The sequence below is a fragment of the Nesoenas mayeri genome (genome assembly GCF_963082525.1).
Source record: "Nesoenas mayeri genome assembly, chromosome: 15".
Taxonomy (NCBI): domain Eukaryota; kingdom Metazoa; phylum Chordata; class Aves; order Columbiformes; family Columbidae; genus Nesoenas; species Nesoenas mayeri.
The window spans coordinates 7,704,432-7,726,418 of record NC_137559.1 but is presented as its reverse complement, the minus strand read 5'-3'; the positions used below and the strand labels follow the sequence as shown (position 1 = coordinate 7,726,418).

At 43.1% G+C, this 21,987-nt stretch overlaps 2 protein-coding genes across 2 annotated transcripts; one reads left to right on the top strand and one right to left on the bottom strand.

Moving 5' to 3' along the window:
• Positions 1 to 963: 963 nt before the first annotated feature.
• Positions 964 to 8,072, bottom strand: ZP2 (zona pellucida glycoprotein 2; the record flags this gene model as incomplete). Its single annotated transcript, XM_080353964.1, has 18 exons — positions 964 to 1,109; positions 1,196 to 1,282; positions 1,369 to 1,465; positions 1,552 to 1,687; positions 1,932 to 2,121; positions 2,382 to 2,506; positions 2,594 to 2,685; positions 2,764 to 2,945; positions 3,126 to 3,255; positions 3,669 to 3,850; positions 3,930 to 4,026; positions 4,482 to 4,646; positions 4,914 to 4,958; positions 5,309 to 5,467; positions 6,293 to 6,387; positions 6,481 to 6,564; positions 6,723 to 6,796; positions 8,059 to 8,072. The coding sequence occupies 18 exons, from the start codon at positions 8,070 to 8,072 to the stop codon at positions 964 to 966; spliced, it is 2,100 nt and encodes a 699-aa protein (XP_080210090.1).
• A 4,864-nt stretch (positions 8,073 to 12,936) lies between these two features.
• Positions 12,937 to 17,948, top strand: ANKS4B (ankyrin repeat and sterile alpha motif domain containing 4B; the record flags this gene model as incomplete). The annotated part of the gene is made up of 2 exons (XM_080354086.1): positions 12,937 to 13,196; positions 16,874 to 17,948. Exons 1-2 carry the CDS (start codon positions 13,033 to 13,035, stop codon positions 17,946 to 17,948), a joined length of 1,239 nt encoding a protein of 412 aa, XP_080210212.1. The 5' UTR covers positions 12,937 to 13,032.
• Positions 17,949 to 21,987: the final 4,039 nt, after the last annotated feature.

The following is a 21,987-nucleotide window of genomic DNA, read 5'->3' as shown; positions in this document are numbered from 1 at the left end:
TGTACCTTTTCACTTCTAGAATGATCTTGCTCTAGGATCTAAAGAGATTAATCCAAATCCTCACTTGCAAATCTTGCTGCAAACTTGACTTTAGGTTAACATGGTTCAATATTATATTGAGGTATTTGTACTCAGACTCTAAAAACAAAGTGTGCTCCCAGTGCTGGCTACCTAACATTTTATTTAGAGGATTTTATTTACTTCCAGGCCTCATTTACCTCTCCAGAGCACAAGTCCATTGCTCAGTCTGTCAGTGGACCCAATCACCACCTTCAGCACTAAAACAAGAAAGTCTGTTCTCCCTGACAGTGTATTTCCAGCTCTCTGCTGCCAGCTCAGTGACAGGTCCTGCTGCCTCATCACCTCCTGGTGTCACTTTTGCCTGGTGGGGGTGCAGGGAGCAGAGAAGCTGCTTTTTAACCCACACTAATAGCCTCTGCTGATGCTCAGAGCAGTGGCTTTCTGAGCAAACACACAGACCTCCAAGGAATCAGCAACCTTTCTTCTTTCAACATGAAACACTAACATCTTCAAGCTGCTGATGGGGACCAATTTTTACTGAAGGATGGATTTTAAAGCAGATCACACCAGGAGCCTGAACAGCTGCATCTCAAACAGCTCAAAGGCTGTTCAAAACTTTTCTCTGCCTGATAAGTGCAATAAACAGGTAAGTGAAAATATATATATGCTGGAATCCCCAAATAAACCATTAATTGATCTACAGGGAATAGAAAAAGCAGACAGTACATAAGAAAAACCTCTGTTACACTGCTAACAGCAATATATCTGAAAACAAGGACCAGACCTACAAAGGTAGAGATGGCACTCAGCAGTGCCACTACTCAGCAAGACACATCTGCAATCTCTGTCCAGTCTAGCTCTGAGTGCTAGATACAGCAACACCTCCAGAAATAGAGACATCCACAGTCACATTTCCACTCCAAGTTTATTTGAAAAAATACACTAACATATCACATTTACCATGGATGCTCTTCTCTTTAGCCATTTAAGTAGAGCCAAAAGTAGTAGCATTGTGGCCACCAGAGAGAGAATTCCAACAGCAGTCATTGTAACACCAGCCCACACCTCCTTGCTCAATAGATTGCTCCCTATAAAGCAAGCAGAAAGATAGTTTGTGGAGACAGCTTTTCACTAAACCTCAGCAGTATTCATTAGCACCACATTGGCTTAGTACCTTGGGATGCAGACCATCCTTCTGGCACAAAGAGAACAGGACCCTGCAAGCTCACCACCGCAGAATTGGCACCTGGCATCCCGCTCTCTAAAAGAGAAATGTAGTAGAGGTGAACCCCATAGTACAGTGGCTTATGTTGGATCAGTATAACCAAACATCTGCCTAGACATTACCTCGCTTGCTCCTAGATGGCCTAGGGCATCTTGCCATACACAGAGGAGAGTCTGGTTGAAAGCGGTCACAGATCAGAACGCTGCAGTGGAAGTACACCTAGGACAGAGAATGAGAGGGCCATTCATTTTGATAATGTAGCTGCCCCTACTTACCACTCTAAATAGAAGGAGAATGTCACCTACTAGGCCAGGGAGGGCTTTGTCACCAGAGACAAAGGCAAAAGTCTTCACTTCCAGCCTTTGGCGATAGTTAGCATAGCTGACACCATGTCCCACAGGGTGAAACACAGTCATGTAGCTGTCCAGGTCATACTCGCACCTGCCAGTGAGTAAGAAATAAGTCAGAACAGCAGAGCAGAGATGTTGGTTGTGGGTTTGCTTTTCATTTAAAACAGCAGGCTAGAGTTCAAGGTTGAAGTGCTACCATCTTCCTACAAGTTCCAGCATACCAAGGACATACAAGCCCTTGTACCGGGGGCTATATTCCTAAAGATGGGACAGATGAGAATTAGGGAATCCACCCACTGCTGGAAGTGCTTCCATTTCTCTGGTAGGGCACTCACCCATCAACAACAATATTCCACTGGGGAATTGAGCTTGGATCTTGTGAAGCTGTTGCCCAACAGTCATCCAATACTAGATGGAGGTTGGGATCATTGCGGTTCAGGACCTGAACTTCCAGGAAGATGGGCTGGCGCAGGTACCTTACTATTGGATACTGATCATCACGGTATGGCTGCCTGTATGAGACCTCTGCAAGAACCAAAGCCTTATTAGATAAGTGAGTCTGCAAAAAGACTAAGAAACTGATGCTCTTCAGCAACAGCAATTCTACCAGATGCAGTTTGTCCTGGAGCCACAGATTTAAGGTATCTGCCCCAAGTAGCATGGGTGGGAGAGAAGGAAGCACATCAGGTCATTAAAAGCTCATGCACCAGAACAGTTCACCTGTAGACCCTCCCTCTACAAGCTCCAGTTGCTTCCCCAGCACCTGAGCCCAGAGTCAGCTTTACCTGGGTAGCTTAGAAGAACTAAGGAGAGTGGACCTTGGTTCACTGAAGAAGCCAGAGCAGGAAGGTTGTCTACCTTTATAGTGAGGGAGGCATCACCATTACTGAAGGAACACAGGACTGTTAGCCTGTAAAAGAGAAGGAATGGGTAAATCTTACATTCATATGTAGGATACCCAGAACTAAGTATTATCCAAAGAGGTTTCCAGACGCACCTGAATTCACTGTCCCTGGAGATCACGCGCAGTGGAAGGTCTGCCCATAATGCTCTCACCTCATTCTCGTAAACTACCCTCTCTCCATCAAACTGAGAAGAAATAATAGCATTAGTGAGGGCATAATCAATGCACAAAGCCCTGCCCACCAGTCCTGGCTACACACTTACCCAATACCTGGTCCCACACCCTTTCAGTGGGACATGAAACCAAACTCTGTCATTCAAAGGAGACTTAAAGGCTGGTCGGCATGCAGAGTCTCTGAGCCTTAGCGTATCCAGATCTAATGGTGGTGTAGTACTGTCAGCAAGGACTTCAAAATCCATGTACCCATCCTGAGTACATACAGCAGCTGTAACAAAGGTTCACATTAAGTTGTCTCACCAGTCAGTGAGAGCTCAATCTGCCAAGAGCTGTTGTGTTCTGGCTGCAGATACACTTCCCTGTGAAGGACTAGTTCAAGAACAAGCCATGCTAAAAGATTACTGAGCAGCACACTGGACTGAATCCATTGTAAAAGTCAGTCACTTACCTATTGGTGCATGCTTGTCACAGGGGCACTCTGGATGCATCACCATTGCCGTGGTCTTCCCATTGAAGTGAAAATCCAGTTTTAAAGAGGGCATGTAAGACTGAAGTCCTGAGCAGCTCTCCCCATGTAGCTGAAAGACAAGAGTTACTTGCCTGGAGTGTAGATACAAGAGCTTATTTTAACACATGCATGTGTTAGAGCTGTTTCACTTGCCCTGGGGCCCTGGTGCTCTTCACACTCAGCAATAAGTCAATTCGCATCGCTCCAGGTAGGTGAAATACCAACCCACTCCAAGAGGAGTATTTTCAACTCCAGCTGTTTTTGCCAAGAGACTTCATGAAACAAGTTACCTTCGGGTAATGCCCATCCATAATAAAATCAGTTTATATTCATCTTAATCAGAACCACCCTCAGCCAGACACAGGGCACATGGTTGACTTGACAGGGGGTTAGTCAAGGTCACAGCCACTGTGCTCTGGTCCTCAGTAAACACCAGGGAGTTGTCATCACACCAATTCCTGTGATTTGAGGATTAGAACTCACCCTGGACTTCAGACTTCTCCTGCTAATATGCAGCTTGACCCCTCTCTTTGTGTCCAGAGCAATCCCATTTTCCTGGAGCTGGTCCACAGGAATGGTCTTATTCTCTACACCCACAGCCATAAGGGTACCTGGGAAGGCTGGGATGGCAACAGTCATGTGTGTTGCATTACAGATTGCTGGACCTGCAACAACATCATTAAATATAACACCAGTTTCCTCAGAGCAGAAGTCAGCCAGTTTCTGACTTTATCCATGTGTTACCTGGTGCACAAAGCATTCTTGACTCCACAGTCAGTCTGTATTCAGGAGGGCCATACATGAGCTTGAATGCCACAGTGTAGAGCACCTTATCGTTGTGCTAACAAAGAAGGTACAGAGTTCTATTAGAGAGTACTCCGCTCATGATCCATCATAAGCCAAACCCTGCAGAGCCACATACTCTGTCCAGTTCAGGACTGCTGCTATTCATGTCTGCAACAGCAGTTTCTCCCCATCTCAACACCCTTTCAAAAAGGTATCTGCTCATGAGGCCACCAGTCAGATGATCACAGTTATAGTTAGTTATGTTTATAGTTAGAATCCCATTTATACAGAAGCACACACTCTGCTTCCCCATTCTAAGGGGCTGAGCAGTTCAGTTGCAGCTCTGCAGAGTCAAATAGCTTTGCCCACACCTGCTAAGCACAGCACTGCATCAGCTGCACACCAGCTCCGGCCATGACCTATAAGTGTTATGCACAGGTCTACAGGAGGGAGATACCTAACCTCTGCTAAAACAACACTGTCTCCTCAGTGCTACATCTCTTCACTTACCTTGTAGGAGACAACTCCAGTGGCAGTAAAGGACACCTGAAAGATCAGGTTGTGGCCATCAGCTAGAAAGTTGTAGCCTTGCTGCATGGCTTGTCCAAGGCTCAGCTGTTGTATTCTAGTCCCATCATCAATTAATAGAGTCCAGGCCAATGGAGTTGCTGGAACCTGCAAAGCAGGAGATCCTCTTTTAGGAAGGGAAAGCACAACAAAGCAGAAGCAGCAAGGCATTACACAACTCTTCACCCTGCAGGGCTGCTATCTTGCAGGTTTTACATTCAAACTCCCTATATTGATAGTATAGATTTGGGCTTCCCAGCAAGATTCAAGTGCCTCAGAAGAGTGAACTGTTCTGGCTTAGAGATATCATGCTCTGTTTAAATATGAAACCCAAGTACTCCCACACCCTCCCTTTGCAAGAAAGAAGGCACATACCATATGTTCGTCACCAGAGTCTGGAATGAGTCTTGGGAAAGTAACCTGGAACACAGCACAGGGTTAGACCACAGGAACAGTGATCACAAGCCCACAGCTTTCTAAGAAAAATCTCTGCTATGATTTTCTAAAGTGGACAGTTGGCACCAGCATTGCAGTTTCCCCTGCAATAGGGATGGAGTGAGACCATGTGCATCATTAATGACCATTTGCAAACCAGCTCTTCAAAGAGCTAGTGGCCATGCCAGGATGGACATACAGCCAACAGACCTCCCTGAAGCTGACTGGAGCTTTCCCAGCTTTCTGCAGATCCCAGCCATGCAGTGCCAGGAGACAGCTATCCTGACTTGCAAGCCCCTAATTGAAGTCTATATCACTCTCATCCCTCTACTTACTGCCATGAAGTCTTTTGTACAGTTTGTTACACCAGCAAAGAAAGGAGTAATGATTTCATCTGCATGAACAGTGTTGCAGTGGGCACTGTAGGTTACATTCTTCTCCTCTCCCATTGTGTCATTCACCATCAGCCTCAATCTTAGCCAGTGCTGATCATGCTATAGAAAAGAGACCTTAATTGGAAAGAAGTCACAGTACTCAATGCAGCATGAGGACAAATAAAAGCCATTAAGACTAAGCTCAAACTTCAGAGTTGTTTTAAGCATTTGTATCAGTGTGAGGGCAATATGAATTGAAATTCTAAAAGCCCTCTCAAAAAGAATGAGTTCTCTAGGAAAGCATGGGGTCACAAGGCTAGGTTGAAGAGCAGAAGGTACCAAGACAAGTGCAGGAGCCAAGAAGAAAACCTTCAAGGACTGGCAGGCTGTAGCACCAGAGAGTGAGCCGTTCAAGAAACAAGTTAATAAACACCAAAAACAAGAGTTTCCTGGTATTTCACATACCTATAAGCAACTGATATCAGCAAATGCTCTCTCTTCAAGGCTAATTTGGGTTAGTGTTCCACTTACTATCCTACCTCAATAGCTACAAATAGCATGCATTGTTAATTGCTCTCTCAATATACATGTGTAAATAGAGTTGTGCTATGAAACTCTTGGACCTTATCCACTTCCCTACAGTATGTTGAAGTAGCTCTCAATTCCGCTACAGGAAAACACAACATTTATGACAATGTCTTAGAGGGTTTAATACCCAGTTTCAAGAATAAGTATTAGGTAGCCATTTAGTGAGTTTGTTTTGAACTACTTCAGTCATGACCTGCTCTTATGGAATTAATTTAAGCATTTAGTTTAAGTTATGGAATAGTTTAAGCATTTTTTCACTCTTGAAGAAAGCTAAAGCTAGAAACCCTACTAAACCCAGTCCTGACCAGGAAAAACCCACTCCAGCACAGCACCTCTCCAGAATGGAGACCCCTTTACCTCCAGGCTAGTGCAGTTGACAAACAAGACACTTAGCAACAGCCTCTCATAATCCACAGTGTGGTCACAGGACACCACCTCCTCACCTCTCACATCTGTGGAGAAGATAAAAGATTAGCCCTGCAGGCACCTACTTTCAGGCCACAGCAGAAAGGGCCAGAAAGCACATGTCCACATCCAATACCTACCCACAACATACACAAGCCAGGAGTAGTTGCCAAGCTCTCTGGAAAACTCAACTTCCATCCTATCCCTGTGACAGGTCACACTCTCTGCAGAGGGAAGACCACAGTCAGTTCCCCCCTCGCTCACCTGGAAGCACATACCCTGTGAGCCAGCCCCACTTCAGAGACCCCTTCCACACCAAGGCAGCTCCAAGCAAACCTTAAGCCCCCATCTACACCGCTACAGCTCAGAGAGGCTTCATTACCCAAGAGATACTGATCCTCCCAGCCATCAGCACAAGGGGTTAAAGGCAGCAAAAATCCAAAGAGGAGCAGCAACCTGCAAGCAAAACCAGAACCAAATGAGAAAGCCATGAGGAAAGTAACCAGCTCCCCATCTCATCCCAAAACACACCACATCCTTGAGGAGCACAGCCACCACTGGCACTCAACCAGCCCCATCCTCTCTCTGCAACCACAAGCTCACTCCCAGGCTGCCCAGGGGGGACTATATAGGACATGGGGCAACTCCACACAGGTGCAGCCTTTCTGCTGCCCGTGGAGCAGGGAGCTTGCAGCTGCCTCTCGTTGGGGTGCAGTCTCCTTGCTGCAGAGAGCGGAGCTTACAGGAAATCTTAAGGTGATATTAAATCTTTAGCATGGGTTGTTCTTTCCTTCTATTTTTAAGGCATCCTTTTTCTTGCTCTCATAGTTCACTCTCTTTATTCCCTTGCCAGATGTTGCATAGAAAAAAAATGCACATATTTTGGCAGTTATTTTTTAAAAAGGATATTTCTGTGCAGCTTTGATTTTCTTATGATTTTAAGCAATTCCACTGGTAGACCAGTGTGTGACTGAGAATATTTTGTTCCCCTGTATGGGCATATCTGCAATGCTGATATAGATCTTTTTAGGATAAAAACATGAGCAGCAGGTTAAGGAAGAAGAGAAGTCCTAAATCAGATCTTTAAATTGGAAGATAGCCAGAGGCTTTGGTTGGGCTGTCATTGTTCAAAGCTGTGGGGAAGAGGCCTGGAAAGAAAAATCTCAGATTTATGTTGTCTTTCAGCTTTCCCAATGCTTTTGATCTCAGACAGGCTTGTAAAAAACCCAGTGACTCATGTATTTAAAAGTAATTGAACTCTTGAGATGTGAGAAAGCAAAAAGATAGATTATAGGAACAGGAGAAAATTAATATTATGGATGATAAGTTAGGAATGGGAAGCTAAATTTGGCTTCAGGGAATAATAAATTTTGTGTTAATATATCATATGTTCATGTAAAATATATTAATTTATATTTTTTATAGTTATAGACCTATACCTAGAGTAGATTTAATTTTTCCCAGCCAAGTGACAGTAGCCTCATTTCTCTTACAGATTAAAGTTGTGAGAAGAGCTTGTCTGTCAACTGCTGGTAGGTACCAAAGTGCCAGGAACTTGGACGGGACAACAGCACGAGTGGAGGCAGGTGGCTGGCAGAGCGTGTGGTGCTGTCAGTGCGCTGCATAGCAAAGCAATACGATCCATACAGGCAGAGCAGATGACTAGTGCAAGTAATTTTAAAAACTACATTATTTAGAAGACTCTCTTTAACTCATACCCTTGTGAGGACATGGCAAATGCAGAGTTAAAGCTGTTATGCAAGTGGGGATGCTAAGTGTGTATGATGCTACTCATAGCAATAAGCAGGACCTAGCTCAGATACGTAATTACAGCAGAGTAAATAGCACCTGATGTTAGTAGCAAAAAAAGGATATTACACTTCTGCTTTTGCCATCAATAGGATTAGCATGTAGCTAACCTTTGGCAAGAAATTAACTTCCCAGAGACTCCAGACTTCACAAACACACGTCATCTACCTTTTTTTCCTTTCTCTCTATTTATACGATCAGATTAATTGTTTTCAAACACAAAGATTATACAGAAAATTAATGAAACAAACTCTAAAGCCAGGCACAGCTTTATTGTATAATATATATTTTTTTATTTAGCTTGGGTTTAGCTAACACAGTAGAGGGAAACAAGTGTTTCAGGTATATGTCCTTTAAAGAATTACAGAAATGAGGTACTTTCAGGCAGTCAAATCCAATGTAAAGTCAAGCTTACTCATAATTTCCCCACCCCTGATTCCCAGCTTCATTATGTTGGTGGAAAAGCTGTAAGTCCCAGGGAGCGTTGGATCATGTTCCCAGAGTTTGGCTGCCCCCAGGCTGGTAAAAACTCACACACACACTGGAGGGATACAGCTTGTGCAGGGGACCTGCAGAGCCCTGGGCACCGATGATGCACGATCCCTTTGCAGAGGGACACCAGATTAATGCCTGAAACACAAAACTATCTCCATGGCTTTCATTTATTTTTCTGCTTCAAAACCCTGCAAGGTCTCCTCTTCCAATCCTCTGCTTTTCTCTTTTGCTTGTTTGGTTTCCTAATTGTTAGGAAAAAAGGCATTGCCCAAGAGCAATGCCGAACACCCCTGAGCACTGGGGCGTTGCATATGGAGAGCACAGACCACCTCAACATCAATGCACTTTTCTGTGGGCTTTGGCTGTCCCTGTCACTCACACATGGGCAACAGGACAACATTTGAGACACCAGTGAGCTCAGCTTGGGACACCAGTGACTTTCCTTGGGACTGTTTGTAGCACTGCTGATGGCACTATGGGAAAAAAAACAAAAAACCAAACCAACATAGAGCCAAGACAAAGGCTTTAGCAATGCAAAGAGCCCAAATGTCAGGTCAGGACTCCTGTTTTGAGCATTCCCAGCAAAAACTCTTATTTGCAAATGTTGCTATGGTACAACAAATAGCATCACTGCTTCTATCCCTACATAAGTCCCCCAGTCTGCTTTATATGCCCAGTGTGGGCAGGTGTTAAGGTGTGCAGGTGAGGAGAGACAGAGCTTTGGCAGAGTTGGCTTCATTGCCTTTCAATTTTATGTCTCTCTCCCTATGGATTAGGGCCTGGCTCCTGAAATGCTGGGTGCAGGCAGACTGCAAGGGCTGCCCTTGGACCCCCGACTCGAGCACGGTTACACCTGAACACAGATAACATCAGGATGGGTCTTGGGCAGTACTGATGTGGGTCACTCTCAACCTCCCCGTGGGAACCTGCTGCTCAAGACATCCAGCACCAGTGTCCTTGGGCACAGCAGTTTTGCCACTGTAAGGAGTGAAGAAATAAGCTTTTATTGTTGTTTAAATGTTGTCGTCATCTCTGAATTGTGTAGCCACAATAACCCCGTGTGACTAATTTCGTTCTTCTTTAAGCCCATTAGTTCCAAGGATCTCATTAGACAAGCAGAGACTTACTTACCTCTCCCAGTATGGCCTTGACCAAGTATGGCTGGTGCTTATAAAAGCTGCGATGAGGAAATGTTGTGCTGGATAATACCTCATGCAAAACAGCTGGCACAACAACATCACTGTTCAGAGAGGGCACTGAGTTACCTAGAATAATGTAAGTAATGATGCTGTAGTGTTTCAGCCTAAACAGTTTGTTTAAACTGGTAATATTTTATTTAAGATAGTTCTCAAAAACATAGATATATAATCAGAGACATAGCAAATTCCAGTAATAAATCAAAACCACTAGTTAAATAATTCATTAGCTTACAACACCACATACCATCACAACAGAGTTTTTGCTGAGCTTGGTAAGACATTTCAATTGGGAGTGGAATGGTTTTGAAGTTCTTTTCAAACCCCAAAAGAAAAGCTTCATTCTGACACTCAGGGACTTTAAAAAGTTCACAATTTCGAGCTTTAGTCTCAAAAGAATAATCTCCATTCAGGCTGAGAAATTTAGCTCATTTGATGTTGAATCATTTATTGCATTTTAAGTTGAGGGTTTTGGATGGGACAAAGATGAACAAATAGCAAGAGTTTAGAAACAGATGGAGATTTTGTTTGGTCTTTTTTCTTTCTTTTTTTGTGATGCCCACTTTTGTGACATAAATAACAATAAAGCTTGCAAAGTCCCGGAGCTTCTCTTCAACTGACGTGAGTTTTGCTTTACCTCTAATTAAAACTTGTAACAATAGTTTCCCACTTAGCATCATACAGAGTAACACTCTTTTAAAATCCATATTTTCAGAAGTTAGATTATAAAAATCACTCTGAGATCGACCTTTTGTGTGCTGAATTAATTAACAGAAAATTAATGGACTTCTGTAGCAGACATCAATAATCTTGAAAAATGAAAAGGTCTCTTTCGCCACCAACTCACTTTCATGGGTGTAGCTGACAAGGCGAAACATCAACGTACAAGAAAAACGTTGTCTCCTCTCTTCTACCAGGCACTGGTGGCATATGCAGTATGTGCCTTGGTGATTACTTTACATTCTTGAGAGTAAAAAAGCTTACAATACCCAGTAAAGGAAACAAACTTCAGTGGCATCAAGAAACAGCTAATCTTACATATACATACATATATATGTATTACCTGTCTTTGCTCTGCAGCAGCTAGTCTTTTCTAGTAGCTGTGAACTTAACTCAGTGCTGAGCCCGATTAAATAGAAAGTGGAACAAATTACTGCATTTTTTTATCGAAAAAGTATTAACGGCAGCGCAGGGAACTTGAAAAAGAGCTGAGGGTAAGACTGTCTTCTACTGCAGGGACGGAGGTGGCCTGGTGAAGCCTGAGATGGCAGGACAGGCTGTGTCTGTGGGAGACATGGAGGAAAACTAGGGCTTTATTTGCTCCTACCTAGGCTTGGTAATTCAGTTTCAAACCTGTCACGGGATCTGACTGACTCTCCTTGTCCTCATGGACGAAAAATGCTGGTACAAGTTTGTTCTTGAAGAACCCTTCAAACCCTGTCTGAGAAAATAATTAAGAGAGAAAGCCCATTTGGAGAGGTCTCCGGTCTGTTACATGGGTGGCATTGTGGGAAGTAAATGAGGTGGCACTCCATTCAGTAATTGCACCAGCTCTGGACAATGAGTTGGTTTGCAATTGCAACTGCTTCAGTAACGGGCATAATAAACGACAAAACCTCACTGCTAATTGCTGAGGGTAAATTCTCTAAGATACAGGTTAATTCAGTTAGTCATAGAAAAGAGCTGAACAAAAATGAACATCTGGCAGCTGTTGTGAAGCTGACCAGAATAACAGATAGACTGCAGCATTTTATTAAGCAGCAGGTAGTCTCTTGCTGATTTCTTCTCAGCTACAGTTTTCAAACTGACCTTTTACGGGGTTTTCTCTTAGTAATTATTCTTTTGAACCTAAAAATTAGAATTACAGTCTAACTCTATAAGGTTCTACTTGTAGACGTAGCCCTTAACTGTGGATGGGTTTTGATAGATTAAGACCTGTTACTGAATTAGTCAGGCTCAAAGGTATCTCAAGGCCACTTCGAGAACAGAGTCTGCTGTGAGAAAGAGGGGCGTTCCTCAATCACCAGGGTCCTGGCGTGGCATGAATCATCGGACGTATCATCAGTGAGACTCCAGCGCACGGACAGCCCACGATACTCATTTAACGAATCCATGCTTGGAGCGTGGATACGTGATTAGAATATAGTTACGTATATAAGGAGACTTGTTTCTGTAATAAATGGCTTAGCGTGATTCACATTGAATCGACTTGTTTTGCTTGGTCCTTATCTCGCTCTACACTTAACACCACTGAAATCAGGGGAAATAATTTCTGAGGCAAGAAGTGGTTATGTGAGGTGGGAACTGGACCCATCTGTTCCCGAGGGACTCTGTGATTCTGCGACCAGGCTGGGGGACTGGGTGCAGACCCACCACGTTCCCATTTCTGGAATTCCCCATGCTATCCTGAGGAAACCCTGCACATTTTTTTTGCATCTAAAACAAAGATTGCAATACCTGTTAGATTAATGTAAATTTGCCAAGCACATTAAGATCCTCAAATGAAATGCAATTTGCAGTTTAAAGGATCCCATACCAGGCTGTGGTTTTGCCTGCTGCGACTTGCAGACCTGCTGGTGGTTTTATCCAAACACCTCCCTGGTCCTGACAGGCTTGTTTCCATCTGCACATCCATCTGTGCAGATGAAACGGCTTCATGGATGTGCCTGGTTTGCTGGGGGAGAGGTTCATTTTTCAATGCAGCAACCCAGTAAATTATAGGTTGCGAAGGACTTCACCAGTAAAGGCAACTGCTTATGCATTTCACCCTATCAAAACTCAGAGATACCTTGTGACTTAGGGTGGAATCTCATCAATCTCATTCGTGGCCTTATGAAGGTTTATTTAAGTTTTTTTTGAAGTTCAAGATCTTTTTGAAGTTTTCTCAGAACAGTTAAGCAAAGACACAGAGAAGATGAATGACTATGACTCTATGACTAACTAGTCAAATATGCAACAAATGGTAAACGTCAGAGTCACCTTCCAGAAAAGGAAAGCATTCACGACATCGCCCTTTTACCTATGCAGAGCTGCAGATGAGCTGCCTGCTGGGATGAACTTTGCCTCCTCATTTCCATCCTCACAGGGACGTCTCAACTTGTAATCATTAATGAACGATCCCTGTAATGGAAGGGTGACTCTGCAGCCTGGATATCGCCCAGAACTGCTTTGGGAAAACAGAAGTTACAGAAAATGTCGAGCAGGTATCACAAAGCAGCAGCCGATGGCAATCTGGATCTCTTGAAAGAAGCCACTAGGAAAGACCTCAATACTTCAGATGAAGATGGGATGACGCCCACCCTTCTGGCAGCATACCATGGGTATCTAGAAGCTCTGGAAGTCATATGCCGGAGGGGGTGAGTGAATCAGCCTCCATTGCTTAAAGCTTGTGCCTTAAAGCTATAATTAGTGTGTCATTTTTCTAATGCCTCAATGACCTCAGACCCAGAAGGTTGAAAATCATGGTCATTTCTTTCAGTGCATTGTCAAGAATTGTTTCTCTTTGTTCGCAATAGTGTAGACCCAGAAACTGCGAGCAGGTCTGTATGTGCGGTCAGTGACGCTGCATCGACATGAGCGGGACCTGCTCGTACCCGGAGCCTGCAGGGAGCAGAGAGAGCAGGGCCCTGGGGCCTCCCCTGGCTGTAGTGGAGAAGTTGGCCAGCAGCCTTTGATGAGAACATCTCTTTGAAAGTGGCTCTAGAGAAGTGCACTGTCTTTAACATTTTGAGCAAAAAACGTCTCACATGTGCTTCCAAAATGCAGTTAGTAGACCCTTGTGAAGGTTTAATGCTTTCCAGAGGCAAGTCACAACCACTAGCTTTGAGACAGTAACATCTAAAACTGATATTTCTCTGCTTTTTATAGTATTAGCAACTACCATCATGCTAAAAATGAGAATACTGTTTCAGAAGCTGGGGTATGAGACTTGCAAACTGGAAAAAAAACAGAAGTAAAGTTTTCTACAGGTGTATTTTCTAATAGTAATATTTCTGTTTGGTGTCATGGAAATGTACTACATGCCTGAAATGTATTACTGAAATGGTAAGTACCTCCCCACCTTCTGTACTCTCTTGCTTTGAGCCTAACTTTTAAGCTGTGATTCTGTAATAAGATCTAACCAAAGAAAATCTGCTCTTGTGTAGAGATATATTTAATAAAATGTTCTTTCTGGGATGAGATGAAGATTAGCTTGACCTGTATTTTCAATCATAATAGATTAAAGAAGCTTGGAAGGGAAAGTTGAGTAACTATTATAATGTATCTGAGTTTTCTTTTATTAAAAATAGAATTGAAATATGGAATGAAAATAGGTTTTTCATAGATTCACTTTACTGCTCATTGAGTTCAGGTGTGGCTGTAATAACACAATAAAAACGACCTTTGGACTGCATGGTTATTGCTGTGTCCTCGGGAGCAGCAAAAATAGATTGACGGTTTTTCAACTCCTATAAATAAGGCAGCTCTAAGGAAATATCTGGAGTCAATAAACACTTGTGTCTGAACACCTAAGAGACAGAACGACTAGCTAAGGAACAAATAACAACATAATTTTTCTCAACATTTGAGTGAAAAAGCTGATAGAAGTCACAGCGGATGACACAAAGATCAGAAATTCTATGTATTTGTTGTTTAATGTGTTTCAAACTCTTCTTCTTGGTAAAGGACAGCTTTGGGACAGTACTGCCCTCAAAATCTTCAAACATGCATTCACACCCATTTTAATCCAGGATTTCTTGACACAATCAGTAGGCTGAGGCTGTCAGAGATAGGGCTGTAATCTCACTGGTTTTCTTGGGAGAAGCTGCATTTTGGACAACATTCAGTCTGTTCTGCAGTCAGTTAATGTTTTCTTGCAAGAAAGTATTACAATTATTTTTAACAAATTAATCCTGTCCTTGAAGAGATTTCCTGACAAAAGCACTGATATACAGGACAGTTTTCTTCAGAGTGGTTGCAAACTTTAGGACTCTGAATCTTGCAACCCATTCAGCCCTTGGAAAACGTAGCAATACTAACAATAAATCCCTTTCATCTTGAAATAGTTTATCATCCCAGGCATCAAGAGATGTTCTCTCTGCTTGCTTTGCAGGTACATGAATAAAGGCAAGACTAAGTAGGAGATCTGCTCTCTTTTGTCCGAGCCTCTTTCTTGGGAAAGCAGTGAAAAGAGGAGTATTAGAACCCAAATTAGATGTCAAACCCTATCCAAAAGTCCCAATGAGCTGGGAAAAGACACTCAAGTTTGTGAATCGTTTGAGGCTCAAAGGCTGGCAGGCTCTGGAGAGAGAAGGGACCACAAACAGCGGCGAAGGGACCCGGGGAGGATGGGTGACCCAGCCCTCCCAGGGCTCAGGATAATGCAGCCCCTCCACTAGTATGGGAATTATAGTCTGGCGTGTTCAGCCACAGTCAGGCAGCTCCCCCGGGCAGAGCCACGAAAGCAGAAATATGTACACATGGTTTCCATATGCCTAAGAGGAGAAACTTTGATCCTCAGCTGCCGCCTCCTTGTAGAAATGCCTGTGCTCTTGCAGCCTGGCATCCCCAACCTCTCTTTAGCCTGCGGAATTTCAGGCTGAAGGATTTTTTTCAGATTTGGCCCTCAACAAATATGTTAGTGCATTGTTTCAGAGATACTCGCAGCCAGAGATCAAAGCCTGAAGGAGATTTTGTGATAGGACATACTATTTCATTCATAGCACAGCTGCCGTGGAACAGATCTCCAAGTCATTGAAATGTTCAAACCCCCAAGAGTAGAAATTCTCCTTGTAAACTTGGCCCCTGGCTCTGAAGTTATTAATTGGGCTACTGTGGCCGCCTTGGTTATTGGTTGCAGACAACTCGAGCTCTGTTCTGAACCATTGCTAATGTTGATCCTGCCAAATATGGAATAAAAGATCCAAGCTGCTTCTTGTCTGCAGGCAGTTCAGTGTGAAGTCAGTGCAAGAGTTAAGAAGAAAGCAGTACTTTTCACTGGCTTTAAATTCAATTGAAAAGATGTGGTATTTTATTTTCAAATCAGCTTCTGCTTTTCAAACCCCATGAGCAAAAGCAGCTTAAGGAGAACAAAGGAGTCAAGAAAAATAACAGCATCTATCTGAGCTTACTCTAATAGCAGTGAAGATGAATGTGTAATCAGGGCTTTACTCTTAATCATTTACCCATTAACTACCAAAAAGGTTACTTCATGCGTTCATTAAATATGCATCACTGTGGCTAGTGGAGAATCCTCCTAACACTGCCCCTACACTTGACATGCAAAATGGAAGAGTCACCAAAAAAAGACTGTAAAATATGCCACACAAAGGCTATTGAATCCATTTTGCCGTGAATTCCAATAAGTGTAAGTCGAAGCCTGAGCCCACTTGGAGCTGCCAGCAGCCGCGCAGCCGGAGCTGCAGCCCTTGCCTGCCCCCGGGGCCGCTGGTTCCTCCTCTGGGGCAGGGGCAGGTGGGCCCAACCGTGGCAAAGCCAGCGCTGCCGGCAGCCCTGTGGCCCTGGGTGGCACAACACAAACACCCCAGCTCTGTCATGCATATAGAATCATAGAACCATCTTGGTTGGAAGAGACCCTCAGGATCATTGAGTCCAACCATAACCTAACCTAACCTAACTCTAGCACTAAACCATGTCGCTAAGAACCTCATCTAAACGCCTTTCAAACGTCTCAAGGGACCCAAAATCTTTAACAGCTTCAGAGCCAGGGGCCAAATTGACAAGGAAAATTTCTACTCTTGGCGATTTGAGCATTTCAATGACTTGGATATCTGTTCCATAGTCGCACTCAGGCCCAACACGTTTGCTTAATTCAGACAGGCAGGAATTGGAGCTTATGCTGCACATGCAGCCGAGCTCAGTGCTCGTGTAAGCAGGTGCACTGCTGGTCTAAGGGATGGAGCTAAGCTGGCTCATTTTCATTGGGCTGTACTCCTCATAGCAAAGCAGAACTGAATGTTTAATATCTGTTCAATCCCACTGCAGTGTTACGCTTGGGTACGTCCAACTCACCATATGCTATTTTCCTTTCCAGAGGTGATCCGGACAAATGTGACATCTGGGGGAACACTCCTCTCCACCATGCTGCTTGCAATGGTCACATCCACTGTGTTTCTTTTTTGATCAACTTTGGAGCCAATATCTTTGCTCTGGACAATGATCTCCGCACTCCCCTGGAGGTGGCAGCCAGCAGAGATCGCAACGAATGTGTCCGAATCCTGGACAAAGCTGCCACTGAGCAGAACATGCTGAACCCAAAGCGGGTCTCCAAACTCAAAGCACAGGCCCAGAGGAATGTGGAGAAACAAATCAAGGAATGCGAGAAGCGCCAAGAGAAACATCAGCATGAAATGAATAGGACCTATATGAAAGAAAATGTTGGCACAGTAAATTCTTCCAAGGGGACACACTCCAGAGTAAAGTTGCCTAGTCTATTTACTTCAAATACAACAAGTCCTTTCTCCAAAAATCTGAAAGATACTTTCAAACTTAGGGCAAAAAAGACAACTGACAGCACAAGAAGCCAGGAAACACAAAGCAATGGCCAAGAGGAAGGTACAGGTAAGAGAACTGTGATGCATTTGTTTGATGAGAAAGAGGAGGATGAATTACTGAATGACCTCGGAGAGAGAAACTTTTCTGATAATGACAGCCAGCTCTCCATCTTTAAGCGGCCAGGTCTCGGCAATATTGTATTTGGAAGGAATTTGGCTGCAGACGTAAATCCTGAAACAGTGTCCTCTGAGAAAGAAGATATAAGCTTTAAAATGTCCAGCGAGCTCTTTCAGTATGAGCATGCTGAGAATGGCAACAAAGATGATGCTGAAAATGGTGCTGATATCCCCTGGCACGAAGAAGTTGTTGTTTGGGATGATGAGGAAGCAGAGAACACACCCCTTGAGGTATTTCTGGCATCACAGATGCTGGATGAGTTTCTTCCAGTCTTCATGAGGGAAAAAATTGATTTAGATGCCCTGATGCTATGTTCTGATGAAGATCTACAGAGCATTCAGATGGAGCTTGGGCCAAGAAAGAAAGTCCTGAATGCCGTGAGTAAAAGAAAAGAAGCACTCAAGAACCCTGGAAAGACTGTAGATACTTGCTTATAAACTAACAGACCTGTTGCTGTAAACTGCACGCTGATTCATTATCTTTTCCTCTTTCTGAAGAGCATGCAATTCTTTTCAGACATCTGCCAAAGCAAAAGGTGGAGAGGTTACCGATTGCTGTAGAAAGTAGAGAAAGGATAAAGATTTTTCCCTCTGTATGAATGGCTGTGGTGCGCAGGATATTATGAATTCAAGCATATTCTGTCAAAAAGATTGAATGTGAAGGCAAAACCCCCAAAGCTCTAGATTTAAAGGTTTTTCTCTCTGAATTGTTTATGGGGATTGGATTCCTTCTCATCAGAACAACTTAAAATATTAGTGAAGGCCAGCCACACTCCTTAATAAAGCCCTTTCCTTCTCCAAAACCACAATGCAAAGAGCATTTCCAAAGTTTGAGAGCTTCAAGTTTTCTCTGTTTGCTTCTCTCAGATTGCTACAAACTACCCTTCCTGCTACTGATGATATGTTAGAAATAACACCTGAATCTTGATTTCAGCTGAGGTTTATTGACTTCAATAGCCTCTGAATGAATGTAAATCACACTAATTTACAGCGAGTTTCATGTTCTTGTCAGTAATGTGTTTTGCTACTGTATTGATACTAATTTAAAACACATAAAGTACCTCACCAAGAGATGTCCATTGTGAGCTGTATATTCTTTTCTCTTGTCTCATCAGGCTGGACACAGTTGCCAGCACCCATCATGTCCTAAATGGCATCAAGACTGCAATACTTTTAACTACAAGAAGCTGAGGCTCTGTTTTCAACCTTTGTGATCTGTTTTGGTATATCCTCAACTTGGTTCCTCTACGATGCATTTTCCATGCAAAGCCCCAGAAAACAGAACTCTTACCACACCACATTTTCTGTTGGTTGTCATCAGCCTTAGTCTAAAAACTGCATGTGAGTGGGCACACACACACCCAGCTAGTGAAAAGAAAATGAAGCTGTGCTGCTGTGGAGGATCCCTTTCTTTACAGTCCAGAGGCATCCACAGCTGGGTTCCCCTCATCTCCCTCGGGCCAGTTCCCTTAGGAAACCAGAACTATCTGATGTGAATTAGTCACTCCCGTTGAGCTTTGTGAATCTACTAGGGTTTTATAACAGCCACGCTCTAGCTAAGATCTCGGATATTATAGGCGTAATTATTAGCAGAACTTTTATATTTAGATATCTTTTTATAGCTTTCCATTTGTCACCTATGTTTTTTTTTTCCTTAGGGGTATGCTGCATTTGTGGACACAAGCTCTGGTTAATAATCTACTTTTTTCATTCTTCTTTCTTCTAGTTACTTTGATATGTATATTATAACTCCTTTCCCTAGCTGGACTTTATATTGCATTCTTTCCTCCTTGGATTCAATCAGTTGACATTTTCTTCTATTAAGCAGTTGCATCAAAGTCTTGTTCTGTGCAACTTTAACCGATTGCTGTGCTCAGCACAATAATTAAACCATACAGCATCCCCCCAGATTCTGTGCTGTTAACCTTGCTGGGTTGTTTTCATTTCAGCTAAGAAACTCCCAAATATTTAACAAAGCAAGAAGGACGTGATGAATCTTGCATATTTGAGGGCATATGATGAATGGGTTTTGAAAGGTCACATCCTAGCCTTCTCAGTCACATAACTGATGTAAAAATGCAGGGCACTCCCCATCCTGGAGATGTAGACACTTCTCACTCCCCCAGCAGCAGCAGCAGCAGGCTGAGCCACATCGCGCTCCACATCCTCACCTCCCTGCAGCGCTCAACTCCACCATCCCCAGCATAAAGGGGTGAGACAAGGTCTGTGCTGCCCTGATGACTTCTCTCTGGAGCAAAGTGGTGAGCATGATGCACCTTTTCCGGCCAGATTTCAAATAATTGGGCTAGATCCACGTATCCAAGGAAATGCTTTCAAAAATTCTGCTAAGAATTTCACTGCTGGGAGCCAGGTAGGAGAGAAGGCAGCTGGAGAAGTTACATCTTAGGGGGAATCAGGCTCCAACTATCTCCAAATTGCATGGAAAAAATCTGCCTCTTTGCACACTCATCTGTAAATTTGCCCAGCTGCTGCAGCCTCTGACAGCCAGAGATAACCGCAGAGACAATCTGCACATAAATTGATTGACTCCATTGTCACAAGCATCCAGGGTGTTTAAGTTTGTCCCCAGGTACTCACAGTAACTCTATGGAACCAGCAGATAGAGCACAAGATAGAGTCCCTTGTTCTTCTGGAGCTGCATCCAGAGACAGAATAAGCAGCCCCAGAGCACCCCACACAACACATTTTTAGGCAACTGAATGAACCCAGTATACATACCCTTTCAAAAGAAGATTTTAAAAGGTGCAATACTGCCAGTCTTTTTCTTGCAGAGTCATCCTGGAAATTGGTCTCTGGTACAAAGTGGCCAAGTGGAACAACCAGGGAAAAAAAATAAAAAGGAATGCTCACATTTCAGGTTTTTTTTCCCCACTCACACACTTTGCTGCTTTCCAATTTTTTTTTTCCACTAACTCCTGCTTTTTTTATTATCTGTAATATTTAAATTAGTGAATCCTAGATCTGACTCCCCAGTAACATTTGTACAGCGCAGTTCAGTTGAAGAGACTTCACGTTTCACATGTGCAATCTTCCAGCCCAGTCCAAACCCAGATCTTGTACAGCCCTGCCAAGTACAAGATTCTCCTTCCTTAAGGATTAATACTCTGCATGGGACAGACAGAGGAGGGGATGCGGAGCACCAGACAGTGACTGCAAAACTGAGAATCACAGTGGAGCAGAGCAGTCTCATTTGTTTTCCCCTTTGCCTTCAGTGATCACATTTACTGAGAATGTAGTCACTGCAACAGTTTGAATACTTTCTTCCTCATCTTCAAAAACCAAACACACACCAAAACAAAAGTAACAGACAACAAAATGACCGTCAAAGAAAACAAGCAATATCTATTTATTTTCAACATAACACAAGTTACATAATTTCTTGTGGCTCTGATTTGCAAGAGAAGGAAACATGAAAATTAGGGCTATTATTTCCCCTAAAAAAAAAAAACCTCTAAAGACAGCATCCAAGCAACTCCCATTGTAATTGAATCCAATTCTCTTCATGTATTCAGAGGTACAAGGCTGAAGCCAGACTCCCAGAACCTCCTATTGCCAATGAAAGCAAAGAACACTGTGGGTTTTCAGAACCGGGTTTTTGGACTGGTTCCCTCTACTTTTAAAGTGCATGGTTTGTAGAAGAATACACGTGGAAAAAAACCCTGTATTTGTCTTCTTCTGAAACACTATGTATCACTCCAAGTCAGAAACCTTGTTTTACACAGGCACAGAATTAAAATAATATTGTCATAAATATTACAGTAAGTTCAAGTTTCCACACAGTTCTTGAATTCCAGAACATCAATGGCTGTCCTGTTTGTCACAGGCTAGTGGTGTTCTCTATTGCCAAAGTAACAGGCCAAGTCAACATATTATTTCCAAATACTTCAGAAATTACATAGAAGAAAATAAGTGTAAAAGTGGAAGGGTAATTTTCCTAGAATTAAAAAATGCAAAGGCTAATAGATGAATATCTGTTGTTTCTGCCCATATAAACAAACTCAATGGAGTCAGATTTCTACCCACACAAACACATCCTTTGCCCCTATTCACTTACTGGTCTCATACCCCTCCATGCTAAAACTCTGCAGATTACAAACTCTGCCACTTACTACTTTTTCCCAACTAGTTCACACCAAGCTTCTAATTCAGAGGATTCCTTACATCACATCTGCACTGTACTCATTCACTTCTTCTATACTTACGCACCATCAAGGGCTTTCACGCCATCTGCTTCTGAAGCTCCTTCCTGCTGCTCCACTGTATTCTATTGGCATCATCACAAAATGACCATGCCATCTAATCCTTCCACAGTATGAAGAAACAACTAATAGCTTGCATGAAATAATATGTAAGTGGAAATAAAATTTCACAAGGCACAAGTTGAGCCTGAACAGGAATTTGTTTCCAGGGCAACCATGGCTGGTTTTCATTAGATGCTCAATCTTTCATAAGGCAG